Source organism: Pithys albifrons, chromosome 3 (genome assembly GCF_047495875.1).
Source record: "Pithys albifrons albifrons isolate INPA30051 chromosome 3, PitAlb_v1, whole genome shotgun sequence".
Lineage (NCBI taxonomy): Eukaryota > Metazoa > Chordata > Aves > Passeriformes > Thamnophilidae > Pithys > Pithys albifrons.
The window spans coordinates 87,222,432-87,239,904 of record NC_092460.1 but is presented as its reverse complement, the minus strand read 5'-3'; the positions used below and the strand labels follow the sequence as shown (position 1 = coordinate 87,239,904).

The 17,473-nt window shown below is 38.5% G+C and overlaps 1 protein-coding gene across 1 annotated transcript in view; it reads left to right on the top strand.

The window, feature by feature from the left end:
* The window catches only part of SLC2A13 (solute carrier family 2 member 13), a 165,166-nt gene that overhangs the window by 75,659 nt on the left and 72,034 nt on the right, over positions 1-17,473 (top strand). The window contains exon 4 of the mRNA XM_071552607.1: positions 2,255-2,363. Within this exon, the coding sequence (XP_071408708.1) occupies positions 2,255-2,363 (109 nt within the window). The remainder of the gene's footprint in view (positions 1-2,254; positions 2,364-17,473) is intronic.

Sequence of the window (17,473 nt, the reverse complement as noted above, 5' to 3'; positions counted from 1 at the left end):
ACACTTGCATCAGTTCCTTGGGACATTTCTTCCTCCTTTCCTACCAGCCCCTGCTGCAGAGTTCCAGCTTATTCAGTGAGCACAATCATTGACTGTGGGCTTTAAGATGTAGATTGGCTTAAAGGTCCCTTGAAGATACAGACAGATTTTTAACTTGATTAAGGACCTTACAGGAAGTTTATGAGGAATGGAAGATCTCAACACCCCGGATTTAGAAGAGATGTTGCAGAATCAGATAAGGTTTTTAAGCCCAAAGCCTCCATACTCAGGTGTGATGCCAAGTATGAGAACCTGAGGGCTGTCATTTGTGAATTAAAGTTTATAGGTACATTTGCTGGTAAATCTTTTTTCTTTGCAAAGCTTGGAGTTGAGAAATCCCAGAGTATGTCTGAGCTCTGGACTGCTCCCAGCTAGCAGCGAGTGCTGTCTTTGTTGTTTTCCACCGAGGAAGTGCCACTTTGACTGTGGAGCCCTTTGATGCACTTGTGATGTCATGTGTCTTGCTTGAGAATGTCATATGAGATACACACCCGTGGTGTAAAGGAGAGCACTCTGGACTCTGAATCCCAAGGATCTGAGTTCGAGTTTCAGTAGGGACCATCCCCTGACAGTTAAAGCCTCCCTGCCATCCCATCCCATCAGATCTCGGGTGCTCAGCAGGGTCAGCCCCAGTTAGTACTGGGTGCTGTGACAGTCCTGAGGACTTCCCTGTCACTGTCCAAGCTCTTTCGGCCATGGCAGATGGACATCAGGACTTAAACAGTGGGGCCAGTTCTGCGCACACTGTGCCTGACCTAAAAAATCCACTGCACGGGCTGGAAGGGCACACCCACGTGGGGAGAGCCCTTCCCAAAGCTTCATGTGCGAAGTCTGGACACTATTTACGTGTCACTGGATCTGTCTGTCATTTGGTGACATTTTGAGGTAATGATGTGGCTCAATGGCAGGACCTACGTGACTGTGTCCTTTCCCAATGTTAATGTCACTTGAAAAACAGCTAGAAAATTTGTCAGGCTGTATTCTGCTATTAATATTAAGGAAGCAAAGTTAAATGACAATACAACTGAGATGTGAATTAGAAACACCATAATTCTAAATGAAAGCAAGTTTTTCTTGGGCAGGTCTGATTATCTTTCAATGAAGAAAATATTATCTAAACCTCCTTCTTGAGTCCCACTCTTGAAATTGTTCACAGATTGTCAGCTTTCTGAAGCTGAAACTCTGCATGTAACTTGTTCTTCACTAACAGGCCCATATAGGGTTTTCTACTGAAATATGTTCAGGAAAGACTTTGAAAATGTCTTTTTACCCCCTTTTTTACTTTTGTATGGCAACTATTTTGACATATTCATATTGTGATTAGATGTTCTGAGAGGGTATAGCAGATGTGATAAGATCTGTAAAACACAGAATTTTTCACTAGACTGTACTGGTGGAAATGCACTGCTCTAATCAGAGAAATTCATGCAAATAGTGGATTCAGGGATTTTAAATTTTTTCCTACTATCCCATAGCTTTCTGTACCAGTTTTTATTTGTTTCCCTTTTTTTTTTTTTTTTGTTCCATAGGATACTTTGAAAAATTTAAATAGTGAGTAAAACTTCCTTTTTAGCCAGAAATTTTGGTGTGTTTTTTTGATTCATTGAGAAACTGTTTCTGCATTTTAAAGGCATCTTCATACCATTGCTACCAAAAGTATGGAAAAAATATAATTAGTGTCTGCTCCCTCTGCTGGCCTTAGAGCTATGCAGAATAGATCCTGTACCTTCAGGGTACCCACCATTGCAACTGGTTTGTGAAATTGGGTCTTTTGGGAACTAGGAATAACACTTTATCTCCAAAATCCAGATCTTAGCAGTGAGTAATGACATTTCTGAAATAGCCTCTCAGTAACGGTGGAAGCTTTTAGAAAGGAAACAGTGATACTTTGTGATAACTGTTGAGTACCTTCAGTTGCAGCAGAAGTGCCCATCTGTTAGTGTGACATAGCAGAGCTGTACATTTGACATTAGTAGTAGACACTGTGTACAAAAATTGTTTAATTCCTTTGCTTGGGCTTCCTGAAAATCATCTTTGTAGTACAGTGCAGAAAAGCAGAATTGAAATGACCAAATCATTCAAAAGTAATCGAAACAATCCAAGTTTGTTTGAAACTGAGGTGCAAAGCCTGCTATGCCTGGCTACATTGTCTTGAGAGCGATCACTTAAGAACTATTATGTATTCTTTTGTTGTTGTCTTGTGTTTTTTTTTAAGCTGGACCTGTGATCTGCAGAATGCTAACATACCCTCCAACTCGAAGAGCCTTAATTGTGGGTTGTGGTCTGCAGATGTTTCAACAACTTTCAGGGATAAACACCGTCATGTATGTATTCCTACTTGCTTCTCTTTCTAAAGATCTAGAAAAAGACCATTAGACCAGTAGCAGTTGCAGATGGTTTTCTGGACAAAATCTGAAATATGAAAAATCGAGTGTGAAGGCTGGAACACTGGTTGGAAATCCAGATATGGGCATATTTGGCAGCACAGAAAATTAGTACTAGAGGATGTTGCCGTAAGGGCAAACATTTTTAAAGGCACAAGAATGCAAACTGTGCTCTGGGAGACGCATTGTTCTGTGTAAGGGTTTGTGTTCAAAGCTGTGTATGTCTAGACAAGAAAGTACATTTACAGTTTGAGTTTGTGTGCAAATAGAGCAAAATGGGGTGAAGGTCAGACTGACCATGTTGATGAGATGGAACAGTGCTGTTAAGTGCTACAGGAGGTAAGATGCTGAGGGAAGAGCCATTTCCTGGTATTACACGGTTCTGTTATGTGCATGAAACTCAGTAAATGTGGAAGTGAGGGATGATGTGTTGGGTTTTCTGGTGAGCTGTCAGCTTACAAAAAGAGTAGCTCTTGACACGTGTGCAATGTACAAGACCTTGTTTATAGCTGAAATTACTGTTGGGTCACCCTACAAGAGTAACCATAATGAGTATGGCTGCCATGTTGTTTTAAGAGGAAGTGTAAAATACGTTGCTGTAACATCTTTTGGACAGATCCGTGCCTAGAGGAGCATGTTTCTTAGGACATTGTTAAAAGGAATAGCTAAAAGGATAAGGCTTTTAGTGGTGTCAAGAGCTACCATATTAAATGTTAGAGTAAATATCTGCCATCTGTCATAATGGAGTTAAAAAAACCCTCCAAACTCAGTATTATTAAACTGCAAAGGAGTAAAATCTCCAATAGGTAAAGAGAGACTTCATAAAGTAAAGATTGTAACCAAATGTGGGAAACACTCGGATGCAAAACTGGTAAGTTATGCATGAAAACCAGAAGACCAGCACAGAAAGAGCTTTGAGAAGTTCTTCAGTCACATCAGAAACAAGAGACCTCATAGTCTCCAGTCAGGATCAAGACATTGTGAGAACAGTGGCAGAAGATGAATGTTTAGCACCAAATCTCACAGAGACTCTTTTTGCATTTGTGTTAATTATAGAGGGTATATGAAGGTTTGTGCAGTGGAGCTCTCTTAAGATGTTTCTGGTGTTCTGTTTCTAACTCAAGTATTGGGGAAGAACTTTGAGAGCAAGCTTATTAAAATGAAAAGTAACAGGTCTGGAGTAATTTGAATACATAATCATGGAATCTGAAAATGTGGCATAATTTACATGAAGCTACAGCCCAGAAAGTTTTGTTTCTAACATTATCAAAATTAGTTAAGACTTCATAGTGAAGTGGGAAGGTGTGTGCTTATAAATATGTATAACGAGAATGTACATGTAGAATATAAAACAACAAAGAAGAGCCAACATGACTGTTGTAGACAAACTATAGGTTTTTTTGATGTGAGTTCATGGTCATGTTATGTCCCATATATCCCTGTACATCCCATATGAATTAACCATCCTAGTCCATGACAGATGCTGCCAAAGTTTCTTTCTTGAAGAAATCAGATAGTCACAAAAGTAGGGGAAAAGTCCTCTCAGGTTAATAATTATTTAATATAGGGATAAAAAAGGATGAGAATAGAAGATGAGTTATCACAAGCCAAGAGTAGACTCCTACAGGGATCTATATGAAGATCTTTGCTGCTTTAATAAGTCTGTGAAAGGGGCTAAGCAACAAAATAACAGCTTGTACTCATGCACCCTTCACGATATTAAGATCCCATAAATCTGTGAGCATGAGCAGTTGTGGGAAGATAATATAATAAATTAGTGAAATGGCAAGTGCATTAACTATACAATATTATACAACAATGCTTGCAGGAGGGAACTGGCTAACTAACATGCATGGTGGTCTAAATTGTTACTACTCAAAAAAGAGAGCTTGAATTTGCATTATCATTCTGTACAAATATGACGACATCCATGAGCAGCTGAAATAGTACGAACAGTTGCAGCTGTCCTTTCTTTTGTTAAGGATAAACCAGGTCATGGGTGGGGAAAGAGATACCTGTACAGGATGATTAAGCCTCTGCAGCTCAGTAAAGAAATGAGGTCAGAAGAAATGCAAGAGGTATATAAAGCTGCTCATGTTATGGAGAGGATGGGGAGAGCATGATTATTCATCATTTCTTATGACACGTTTTTGATGACTCCCAGCTCTTACCCAGCAGTAGGTTTAAAATAAGCAATTTTTTATGCAACACATAATTACATATTGGAACTCATTGCCACAGGATGTTACAGATGCCAAATGCAGAAGTAAGTTTAGAAGTTAATTAGGGAAACTTACATAATAAACATTATTAAAATGTTATGAAATATGATGTGCATGCAACCTCTGGCCAAGGACAGTCATTCTCACAATTTCGTTCTTTCTACTTTAGGATGCCTTTTTAGGCTAGAACAAAAAACTGACAGTTCTCAAGGTTTATGACGCCAGTAGGTTGACTTTGTTTATTTTAAACTTAGTATGTCTTAAAACCTCCAACTCCTTTCTATGCAGGAGGCTTTACAAATAGTTTGGAATTGACTGAATTTGCTTGTGGATGTGTAGGAGGACAGAATTACAACTATAAAACATAGCTGAATCTTAGCTTTAAAATAATGAAATGACTATAATAAACACACAAAGGCACTGATGTTGAAGGGCTAGATTGTAAATCATTTGCAATATCCAGTGTTTTTTAATAATCGAGTATAACTAAATTTTTAGATATCAGGTGTCCAAGAAAAACATTCTCCCACGAAAGGACATTTTTCAAATACAAGCAACCAGCTGTCTATTGATAGTTTGCTTACATAGAAATTGGTGATTGCCCTCTAATGCTCTGATTAAGTGGTGCCTTAAGGAACTGTCAGATTGTATTAACTCGCTAAGCACTGGTTTCCTCTTCAGAATGTTTGGTTGTGTCATGCTGGTATTGCTGTTCTGTTGCAGCAGGAATGCAGGCACTGGTTATGGTTGGAGGGGCCAGGGTTGTTTGGACTTCCCTTCAGCAGTTTTGCAAACATGTTTACCAAAAACAGTAATGACAGATGTTATAATGGTTGGTGTTCATTGTTCTTTGGTGCTGCTGTAAATCCTTGTTTATTGCTATACTTCTTTTTAGGCCATAGAAGAGGCTGATGCTCCTGACTTGCTGCTGCCTGGCTTTCCCTGGCAGAGAATCCAGCCTCTGCTTGCTCCCTTTCTCCTTGTGTATTTCCATGGGACTCTGCCATACTGTGACCACCTAACGTGGCAGCATCCATCATGGGCTCTGACTTATTCTAATAGTCTGGCTTGAAACTTTTCTGTTAGAAAAAGCATTTGTTAAATCTGGTATGTTACTGTAAGGCCACTGGAGTGAGTTTGTATGTGTCTGAAAAACTCACTTAAACCCCTGTAATCAAATCACAAAGGGAAATGAAAATATAAAGAAGAGCTCAATTGTAGAATGATTTAATACTTCCCCGATTTGCACATGGTTTACTGAGTAACTCTTCAATTTAAGAAAAGAAAAGGTTGAACCAAAAGGTATGCATGCTAGAGGAATTTTGCAGGGGTCTAAAAATAGTCACTGAGTATAAGTAGTAGAAGAGATCCTAAAAAGCAAAAAAGCGTCTACAAGAAACACATGGAGACAGCAACAAAAATCTGGAGGTTCCGTGGCTAAGTGTTGAGAAGTATGGCATGAATTGTCTGTGTAAAAATTGGGTATCAGTAGTGAAGCCAATGAGAGCAATGAAGTCCACGTGTAGTTGGATTTTTCTTTAGGATAGGGAAAGGAAAACCAGAAGAATTTCTGTAAGAATTGTTTATGACTCAGTCCTTCTCATTGTGCAATAAACTGATCTAGTTTTGGCACAGAAATAATTTCATGCCATATTTGAATCAGCCATTTGTGTGCATAATGTCCAGCCGTGAGGAACCAGAAACTCGTCACGAACAGGATGTTACTGAACTGGTGAGAACAGTATGTGGGACAACCTCTGCATTGAGGAGGTGGATCTAAAAGAGAAGCAAAATGTAAAAATAGGCTAAGGAGATTGTGACTCTCACAGGAACAAATTCTAGCATGATAAATTTAGTCAGTAAAAGAATAAAACTCAGTGACCTATTGCTTTGATTCCTTTTTTTTTTTCTCTAAGAACAAGGGTTCCCTGCTGTTTTATAGAATGCCTGATGTAGAAAAAATGTTTCCTTTTTGTCATGGCTCTTGCCAGCTTAACTGACCTGTAAGAGATAAAGTCATACAATTTTAGACAAGCATCTCTCACAGTGGTGAGAGGTCTGAAATGGTTTAACTCTTCAGTTTCTTACCATTCTAGTATTTTCTCATCTTGTAAGTGGAAGCTCACTGGTTCAAGCCTGGAGTCCCAAATCTGGCTGACAGGACACGGAGAAAGGCCCTATGAAGGAAGTTACATTGCACGGGAGGAGTTACTACAGACTAGCTTTATAATAGTGACATTTCCCAGAATTTTGTTAGAACAGTGGTGTTCAATTATTTCCAAGCCCACAGTGGCCCATAGTTAAAACCTGGGGGAAGAGGACCATTGTAAGGTAAAACTTGAAACTAGTTTTTCCCATCAGTTTCTTATTCAAGGAAAAAAAAAGTAAAGGAAGGAAAAAATGCCTTTTTTGGGGTGCAGGAGGAGGAGGGAACTTGAAGAATTTAGCTATTTCAGATTGTTTGGTGGAAACCATCAATAGAATACATGGATGTTTCATCTACATGCCTATATTCCTGCAGGACTTTGACTTCTGAAAACATTTCTGGTACTGTGCAGCCCCATTGCAGTAGAAAGAACACCAAACAGTGGAGACGAAAACTTCTGGAAAAAATGCTAATTTATCTTAAATACTGGGCAGTAATTCAGTCATAATTGCAGGGAGTTCAGCATTGTCTCGTCAGAACTGTATGTAGGTAGTGTGGCCTGTGCTGGGGTTTCTGCTGCTCTTTTGGGGGCTTGTGTGTTCCCTCAGATTGCTTGTGCCCTCAAGACCATAAATCTGAGATGAGATTGAAGAGACAGCTGTATGATCTTGATTTTCTTACTCTCACAAAACTTGATGTGGACTTGATGAAAGCCAAACGAAATACTTTATTCTGCAGTTGAAACACTAAGCTTGATGTGATGCTAATTTAGTAATTTGCCATTATCTTTTCACATTGTGTTAGAAAAGCTTTCTGCAACAGAGAAATGGTATAATGTGTCAACAGGGAGAGCTTATGACATTCAGTATTTTTGTTAAGCTCTTTGCTGGTGTGTATGATCTGTTATTCCTATTTAATAAAATGTTTTGTTTTTTATTTCAAAGATATCCTTGCATCTCCTAAAAGTTAAGTGAATCCACATATAAAATGTATTGGTGTTTGGATTTGGTCCACAGATGCTCTTGAGTTTTAACTGTCTTGCTTTTTTAATTTGTGCAAGCAAACAAAGGGAAAAACAAAAGATATGATAAAAAGAAGCGTCTTTTTTCAGCTGGCAAGAAATAGAGTGCAAGAAAGTACTATATGGAGAAGAAAAAAAGCTTAGAATAATGAGAGGGGAAAAACAGCTGGATAAAAGAAGATAAGTACAAAAGAGGACAAGGAGAGGTTATGTAACAAGTGGAAATTAAAGGTTTGAAGATAAGAATATTAAATCAATTAACATGGAAAGTGAACAAATATCATACTGAATGTAAATGAGAGAATGAAAGAGAACAGGAGTGGGACTGGAAAGCAGCCAGGATACTTTGGGAGTTGAATGGAGGCTAGAGAGGAGTTGAATGGAAGCAAAGCACGTTTCCTGCCAGGTTTAATCACCAGGTCTATTGTCAGCAGGTGCAGAGCTGAAACCCGCGAGGAGCAGAGGGCAGAGTGCACCTCACTGTGGCCTCGGACCGAGCAGAGCTTGTGGCTGCTGCTCAACAAGGGTGAGCCACTGAATCCCCCCAGGGGTGGTAAAAGTCAAGACTGAAAAACATGCCTTTAAATTCCAGTTTTTAAAAAATGAAATACTGAATAGGTAGCAGGACAGTGACTGCAAACAAGCCATTACTTTTTCTGTTGAAGATCATTGAATAAATACTTTGTTTTGTGAGTTACAGCACAAGTAGTAGCAGTCTTCTCTACTCTTTCAGCATCAGCAGTCATAGAGAGTTTCATAATTAATGACAATATATTTATAAGCTATGACAGACATAATGAACAAGCTGGTCATTGAAATGAGGTTTTGTAATTGGCTGTCAATTTGGATATTGAAAAACAGTTGTTGAAACCTGTAAACAAAAGTTCTACTGGCAAAAAGTAGTGGTGATTCTCATTTTGCTTGTGGTTTGTACTCAAGCATTGATTTTTAAGGTTGTCTAGGTTGCTGTTTTGTTCCCTGGCTCTGCATTTTAAAACAAAATCCAGAGAGCAGCATAAAAAGCAAACAAGCAAAGCCCCAACAAACAAAACAAAGCCTCAAGCTGACACAGTGCTAAAATGTCATCCACGTTGCACAGCAACTGAAGAACAATATATCTTTTATTGTAGACTTGACTTAATTTCAAATTGGGCCAAGCTGAATGCCATGTGGCGTTTATTTTTGGATGGCCAGTAACTTGTCACCTCAGTTATTCTTGAGTACTCTCAGACCCAACTGTGCTTTAATTCTGACTGAAGGAGGAACAATCATATCAATGTTTTTTTCCAGATACAAATTTTGTAATATTGTCAGGATAATTCAGAAGATTTGGTAATTGGCAAGTCTATTTTTTTCTAGTGACTCCATAAAATCAAGGCTGCTGCCTGCTTAGGTTTTCATCCTTCAATAATTTTTTGTGATTAAACTGTCCACTTTATATCTTTCTTCCAAATTATGCATTTTCCCTTTAGGCTTTAGGAGACATCTATTAAAACAAAAACAAACTCAGTGTTGCATGTCCATTTACTTTTCAGATAATAATCCATTAGAGTTTTTAATTAGGTTTTCATAAATTCTTCCAATAACATTTCTTGGAGAAGTGACCCTTCATTTTACCATATTATCCTTCCTTTATATCTCAAGATGGTTCAGGTAGTATGGTGTGCAAACTCATCATGTAAAAAGACTTTAGTGTTCTGTTTTCCCAGCTGAGCTTGTTTCTTTTTAAGCAGAGGGCATTAAAAATGAAATATATTTAAAACCCCCAAACTTCAAACTCTTCACTTAGGTTTGGAAATGTATCACATGGCCTGTAGAGAGAAGTGGTGAGTTTGGAACCGTGGCCAAGAACTACCTGATTTGGAGGTGAGAGTTTGGCTTGAAATGCAGGCTGGGCAGAGGCAGTTCAGTGTCAGCAGCTGATGCTGGTGGGGTAGGGAACAGAAATGCTGAACTCCCTTTCATGAAATGCTGTCAGCAGGATCTCTTGCAGTATTTACAGCACCTGTGAAATGGCCATATTGGCAGTCAGACCTTTGCATTCCTTTTGTGTTTGCTTCCACCTTCCCCTCAGTGCAGGTCAGGGAGAAGCCTGACCATGGTTTCTCTGGGCCCTGCTCTGGTGGTGTTTCTTCTTCTTGGTTATTGGTGACTGCTGATGTGGGAGGGGAATATTGCCTGGGAAGTGGAATGTGCCTTAGGAAACCTGCTAAGAGGTGGCTGAAACACAGGGATGTTGATGACAGGATGCCAATGGCTATGTCCATTAATTAAATCCAAACAAGCATACAAAACATTGGCTGGTTAAGGGAAACTGCAGCAGTTAGAAATTAACCCAAACAAACAGAAGTCTTCCTTCCACAGGGAAGGATGCAGGCTGCAGTGGGAGTGATGTGGTATTCAGTCATGGAGAGGGATGGGAAGAGGAAACAGCAGGTTCTTCTGCTGGACATCTTCTATGGCTCTGTACCTGTGCAGGAACCATGAGCCTCAGCCTTCCTGTTTGTTTTGTGCTGAGCCAACAGACTGCAAGACTGAGTGATCTGGATAGATATTTCTTGTAGTGTGTTGCACTTGAGGCATTTTTAAAGCAGTCGTGATATTGCTGAAGTTTGTGTGTCCTTTGCTGTGTATGAAAGGCACCTCCTGTGCTTTAGAATTTTTGTTTAAGTAGTGAAACGTTTCTCATAAATTTTCTTGTGTGTGTTTGTTGGATGGCCTACAAAACCTGGAACAGCTTTCATGGTTTAGCTCCAAAGGCTGTGAAATATCAGTTGAAATAATTGTGAGAGGGTGTTTAGGATACAAGTAAAAGACTATATTAAACACAAATAACCTGTGTGTCAGCGTTGCTGGCATTAAACCCACACTAAGCTGAGCTTCCACTTAAAAATAGAATAAAAGAGAAATAAAAGCTTTCTTCTCCTCCTGTGCTGACCTTGTGTGATGGCCAGTTTAGAAGTTAATTTTTCTGAGTCTGTTTAAATGCATAGATTTTTAATTCATTGTAAAACAAACCAACAAAACCCTGCAACTTGGGTTATTTGGACAATGCCATACATCAGTCTTCAAGATTCCTTCTCAGGCTGAAGGTTCTCACTTCTAATGCCAGGTCTCTGTGCATTTCGTGTTCTTATTCCTTTTGAAATAGAAAATGAAAATCACAGCTTTAGGCCACTTTAAAAAAAAAGACACTAAACAAAGCAGTGAATCATGATGGAGTTGTTAACTAGATTAAAGCCGTGAAATGTACAGCTTATTTAAGCCACTTGCTTTGTCAGTCTAACTAGACAGAGGTTTTGGAAGTCGGCTGCATCCTTGTCCTAACTATTGGAGATCAAAGGGATGGCTAATTCAGATATAAAAGTTTGGAAACTCTGAGTATCAGGAAGATCAGGGAAGTAGTTCAAGGTATTATATAATGGGACTAATGGGATGAAATGGAATAAAATCTAGAATGTTTATCAGAACATATTTTAGGGCTTAAAGATAGTAGATTGTCTCAAGGGAAGTAGTAAACATAATTTCTAATTGATTAACTGTTACAACAACAGAGAAAGTATTAGAAATAAGATCTTGTGGGGGATTTGCTGTTGGAAATAGTAGATATACAGTAGAAGATTAATGTAAGTTTAAAATTAAAGGCTAATTTCCTTTAAATAAAAATTTTATATTCCACCTCTTCTGATGATTCTCATAATCTGTCCATGTATTGTAAAATCAAACACATTCCTCACTTAAAACCTGGGCAAATTTAAAAAGTCCCAGACTGCCAAACACATTAAATGATATTGAGGTGGATGTTTATTTGCATTATAATTTTCATCAGGTTTAAAAATAGGCAACAAAAACACCGTTTGAAATTGCAGAGAAGGCAGATTCCTGGTGCTGATGTGATGTATTGTAATGAGCACTTAACTCTCATTCTGTTTTGAAGCACTGGATTTTTTTTCCATTTCACAGATCTTTAAATATTTGTGTTTTCCTTATTAGTCTGATGCTGAACACCAGTTTTGGTTTTGGGCTTTTGTGTTATTTGGGGGGTTTTGTTGGTGGTGGTGGTTTTTTTTTCCTAAAACTTTGATGTTGAAGTCAATGAGTTGAAGAATGACCACATGAACTATTTTTCAATTTATGGTCTTCTTTGAGTTCTGTCTTGGGTTGTTGGCTAAAAGAATATATACAGAAGAATGGAATAGCATGAGTAAAGTGAACCTCATGGTGTGACAGCTGCAAACGATTTGCCACAGTCTGGACCCATCTACTATAAGGTCTGTCTGATGGTTTGGTTAGTTATTTTTTAAGTGTTTCAGCTGTATTAGAAAGGATTCTTCTGTGTATTAGCTGACAAAACTTAGAAACCTCAACAAAACCCAAAGTAAAATGTCTTTATTAAATTGGCATTTTTCGTTGTAAGGCTTTCATAGAAGGAAATTCCTTGTAAGTTTTGTGTTGGATGTTACTGACACAAAGGCTTGTAATATCTTAATTTGGTAAATAATGTTTGTTTATATAACATGTTCAAAAAATTGTACAGGAATTAACATACTAATTTATTTTAAAAGAAATCCTACTATTTGTCTTCTCATTTGAAACATAGTTTATTTTTAATGAAGTCTGATCAGCTGGGACTATGGGCACAAATGCACAGTCTTAGCCCCAGTTTTTCATACAGTTTAATGTAATCTTCAGTGGAAAACCAGCCAGAAGATCGGACATTTGTGTTAAAACATTGAAAAACAAGTAACAGTCCTGCTGATTGTACTTTTAGTTTTACCTTAATGCTATTTTCTTAATAGTGATAAAATAAGTTCCTATAGTTCTTCAGGCTGTGAAAGCAAAGGTGAAGAAAGACTCTCACTTGGGAGATAGCTTAAAAACAATTTATTTAAAGAAGGAATTTATTTGAACCAGTATTTTCTAACATTTCTTTTGATGTTATTGAAGGATTTGTACGTTTAATAGAAATCTTTCACAGGTTTTGTGCTTCTGATTCCTACTCTCCCTTTTGCCTGTACTGAAATCATAACACTCATTTCTCTCTGTTGCCTTGGTAATAACTTTCAGGTCACCAGTCCAGCGTTAATTGCTCTGCAAGGCCATGCAGGAAGAATTGTGTGAAAATGTCTTTGCCTTAGATCTTGTATTGATACAGTGTAGCTGTTGGGGCAGTTAAATGCGTCTCATTCAGCTTGTTCGTGTGTAGAGCCAAGTGATGGAATGAAGTCAGAGCAGTGATGCTCTGTGTAAATCATTCATGAATGATTGCTGGAGGAAGTTCCCTAAATAGAAATACTGGTTGGTTTGTTTATTTGTTTTAACGTATTGCTTGTCTAGATAGCTCCTGGAGCACTGTTTGATCTCAACAACTTTTCTCATGTTGTAAATTTCTAATAATCTTGTAAAAACTCCTTTTTCATGCAACTGTTGATGTTTTTAATGTGCTTCTTTCTGTTGAACTGCAAATTTCTATTATCTCTAGCCTTTATTTTGAGACCTATAAGGAAATCAGATACCAATCAATGATCAATTTAATTTTTTTTCTGTAAGGTATAGGAGAGTAGTAAGGGGAGAGGGGTTTGTGTCGTAGTTTTGCTCTCTTGTGAAAACCTACGGGGCACATATTATTCAAATATTGGGCTGTATTCGTAGCAATAAGGAAGTGTCTTCTTCTTAGATGAAAAGCAAAGAATATAGAAATGTGAAACAATTCAAAGCTCACAATGTAACCAATCTTGAAAAGACACAAAATTAATGTGTGAAAGGTCACCTGGTTAGATGCTGCCTGATACAGCAACATGAGCTACCTCAGTGAAATATATTACTGATCCCATTCAAACATAGAGTAAGAGATATGATGCCCTTTAGATCTGTTTACTCACCTTTACTTTAAGGGCATAGGAACTGGTTCTGTAAATTGGATTCTTTGGAGTCTGTCAATAAGAGTTAAGCTGCCGCAGGGTAGTCAGTATGCCTTGTGCCACAGAGGTGGAGAGACACACAAAAAAAAGGGTTGAAAGGTTGTGCAGTGCAAAGATTTCCCATAAAAAAAATAGTCCAGAAATGGATCATGAATAAAACATGGTGACATCTAAAAGCCAATCCAGACTTTGCTAATGTGAGCAGTTTTCAAAACCAAGAGATTGCTGTTGTCAAAATAGGCCATACAGGTGTTGTAATGGAGTACAGTCACCAAATGGAAAGAAAATAAGAAATCACTGTTGAGACTCTTCATTCCTCAGTGTGGTGAGAGAGAACACTGTCTGTAAGGCTGGCGAGGGGGAGAGTCCAGGCTGGAGTGGAATGTCAGGATGGGAAGACTTGGCTTCTCATCCTTTGGAGGAACTGGCTCTTCCTGGAGTGTCTTCCAGAGATGAGGTGTTGTCAGAGCTGGAGGGGTGCAAATTGACTCTGAGCTCCTGCAGGTAAGAGGGGTCTCACATGTGACTGCTTAAAATGATTGGGGTTTTGTCCCCCAGAGTGCTAAAAAGTTTGTGGGATATAATAATACTTCAGAGACTGATTTTGGAACTTCTTCATAAAGAGTAAAATCCTTTTGTGATATTTAATTTCATTTTAATGGTCACTTGCGTACTGCGCTCACCCAAAATACGTTTTACGGACATCTTGGAAATAGAAAAAAATGTGAGTCCACATTATTATCAGCAGAATTTCATGTGTTTCACAACTAGAGCAGAGAAACACTGGACTGCTGACTAAAACTTCTGCTTGTTGAAGGCCCCTTCTCACCTAAACTTGAATTTTGTGGTCAGAGTTATGAATGGAAGAGCCTTTTTTAAAAGAAAGAGGGAGAGCCCAATTAGATGCTAAGGCAGGAAAACAAAAGCACAAGAAAAATAATCAGTTAAGATAATTTGGGCTTTCTTACTCTACTCCCTTTTCCTACTGCCTGAGATGTATTATTTCTATGGTATGTTTGTAGACTAGGAAAGAAGAAGAGAGAATGAGCAGTTAAACTTTATAGGGTATCAATGTTTTTAACTTCAGGTCTTTAATTCATAGATTTAGTACCAAAACACTGAAATTCGTTCTTGAAAGCAATTAAAAGTTGGCAAAAGCTAAAGCCTTCTGTGTACCAAATAAATACTTATTGCCTTTGTATGTTGGTGAGAGAGGGAAGCAGATGGAAGTACTGAAAAAACTACTGAAAGACATGTTGCTGCTGTAAGGAACATGTTGGCATGTGAGGAACCAGGTAAGGTCACAATTAAACTTGGAATGATGTAGCAGGGAAATTAGACAGTGCCAGGGAGGGAAATTTCAAAAAGCAAGGGCCAAAAGAGAGAAGAAAATCATATTAACTGGGATAGATAGTGCTTTAAAATATTCTGTAAAGCTACTGCTGGAAAAAGAAATTAATTCCGTGGTTAGAAGCTTGGCTGACTTACCGTTCCTCTCAACAGAATCTAAGAGCCATGTATAGGTTTTTGCCTTTGGAGAACTCAACAAGTAGGTCTTGGCTGTCTGTGACACTTGAGTCCTCATTTCTGCTGTGTCTTGTTAAGATATGCTGAGGCAAATAGTTGTGTAAAAGAAAATATGGCATATTAATTTTTTTCTTTTGCAGGTTGCTCTGAAAGCTGTGCTTGTTCTGTTGACTGTGTAGAAAACGAAAATATTTTCTTGTTTTTCTGGAGGAAGGTTATTCCTGGAACTTACTCAGCTGAGGGACAAATTAATCCTGTAGATTCCTGCAAAGAATGTGTTATCTTGCCTCCAGTCCTTCTTGCAAGCCTTTTCAGAGACTGTACAATATGCTTGCAAGAAACTTGAAGTACATTTTCTAACTTAGGGAAGCAATTTACTGCCCGTAAGTGACACGTTTTAGCTTCCTGTGGTGTGTTTGTAGTGTGCATATTACAGTAGTACCCACCCAGTGATACGATTTCATACTTTTGAGCTTCTCAGACTCAGATAGGAGACTCATTTGGGCTATTAGCTTGGAAAAAAATTCTAGTTCAGCTCCTGTAAAGCTCTTTATCTTCCTGAGCCTTTTAGAGTGCAGAGTGTTGTGTGTAGGTCATGCAGAGTGGCTGGAGCTGTACGACTGTCATTGGCCTGGGCAGCTCCAAGGTCTGTCTTTCATCTTCTCGTGCAGTATCAAAGCTGCTCTTTTCAGTAAATCAACTTCTGAATTTTGCTGACAACATAATCTTGCAGTGATTCCATGCTTGCTGCATAGTAAACTGTGATGTACACAAGCAGTAAGTATGTTTTCCTTACATATTTTAACATTTTTATTGTTGAAATCATGTCTTGGGCTCTGTGCATTTTTTGTTCTCTCTAAATACACTTATAAAGAAGTTATAAGCAACTATTGTTTATATCTTTCTAAATTAGAGGGTCTCTGTAGAGAACTCATTTTGGGATTTATTCTGCTTTCATAAAAGTCATTTGGCTTTCCTAACTGCAAAATTCTCTGTCTGGAACAAATTAACTGCCATTCAAGGACTAATCTCTTCCTCCATGGCAGAAATTTCTTCCTCTGTGCTACTGCTCTTCAGACTGGCTGCTGCAGTCACTGTCAGACACTCCCCAGAGGTTTCAGACCAGAATCACATCTGCTGCTCTGAGTCACAGCTTCATCCTATCTGGTGGGGTTTCAGTGTTCATTAAACTAATTAATGATTAAGTACAGCAATATGACATGGCTTGTCATGCCAGTTAGCTTTCTCAAAAATTCAAGGTATTGGCTGTTTCCTATGTCTAAATGAATGTTCAGTTATATGCAAGATTTTAAGCAAGCAGCTTTTTCATGTTGGCATTAAAGCCAGAAGTGCCCTGCTGCCTGGTATTGCACAGAATCTAAACCCAGAAAAACCTGTGTTTGTAGAAGGGAAAGGCCAGACAAACCACTCTGTAAGAAGGATCTTTACCTATGTGACATTGGAGCTATTACAAAGACAGAGGAGCAGAAGGGGGAGAATGGGAGCAAATATAATGCTAAAATTTACTTGCTTTCCTCAGTAAAGCAGAACAACACACAGTACTGGATCTGCTGCTGCTTCACTGTGGTCCTGTGCTTTTCCCTTGTAACAGACTCCCTGCCTAAGCTCAGGTACCTGTATGGTTTTTCCAGGTTTTTGAGAGGTGTTGAGATGGTCACTTCGTAATTCTTCTCAGGATAACCTAATTACATTATGGGCATAAGTAACTATTGTTTGTATGCATTATCAATCAAACAGCTGATAACTGTTAACTGATAACAGGAGGAATTTCTTGACTGAATGGTTTATCAGGCATTTGAACTGATCAGGGAGGTGGTAGAGTCACCATCCCTGCAGGTGTTCAAGAATCAACTGGACATGGTCTTCACTGAAGAAATTAGGGAGATGACACTGATGGCTGATGTGATTGACTTGCTTTTGTAGAAAATTGAACAATGTGTGGCCCAGGAGGTGAGAAGTTATTGGAGCAAGTATTTATCTGTCCCTGGCTGTTCAAGGATTTTAACACTGCAGTCTTCTAAACCCATGTTTTCTGTCCACCATGCTTGAAAACTTGACTGGGAGAACATGACCATTGCTTCAGGAGATGGCACCTTACCTGTAGGATCACCTTTCCCCAGTAGTGTTAAGGAAGGCTTGGTTTATAATCTGCTGGCTGGATATCAGCTACCAAAGGGTAATGTGTCAAGTTA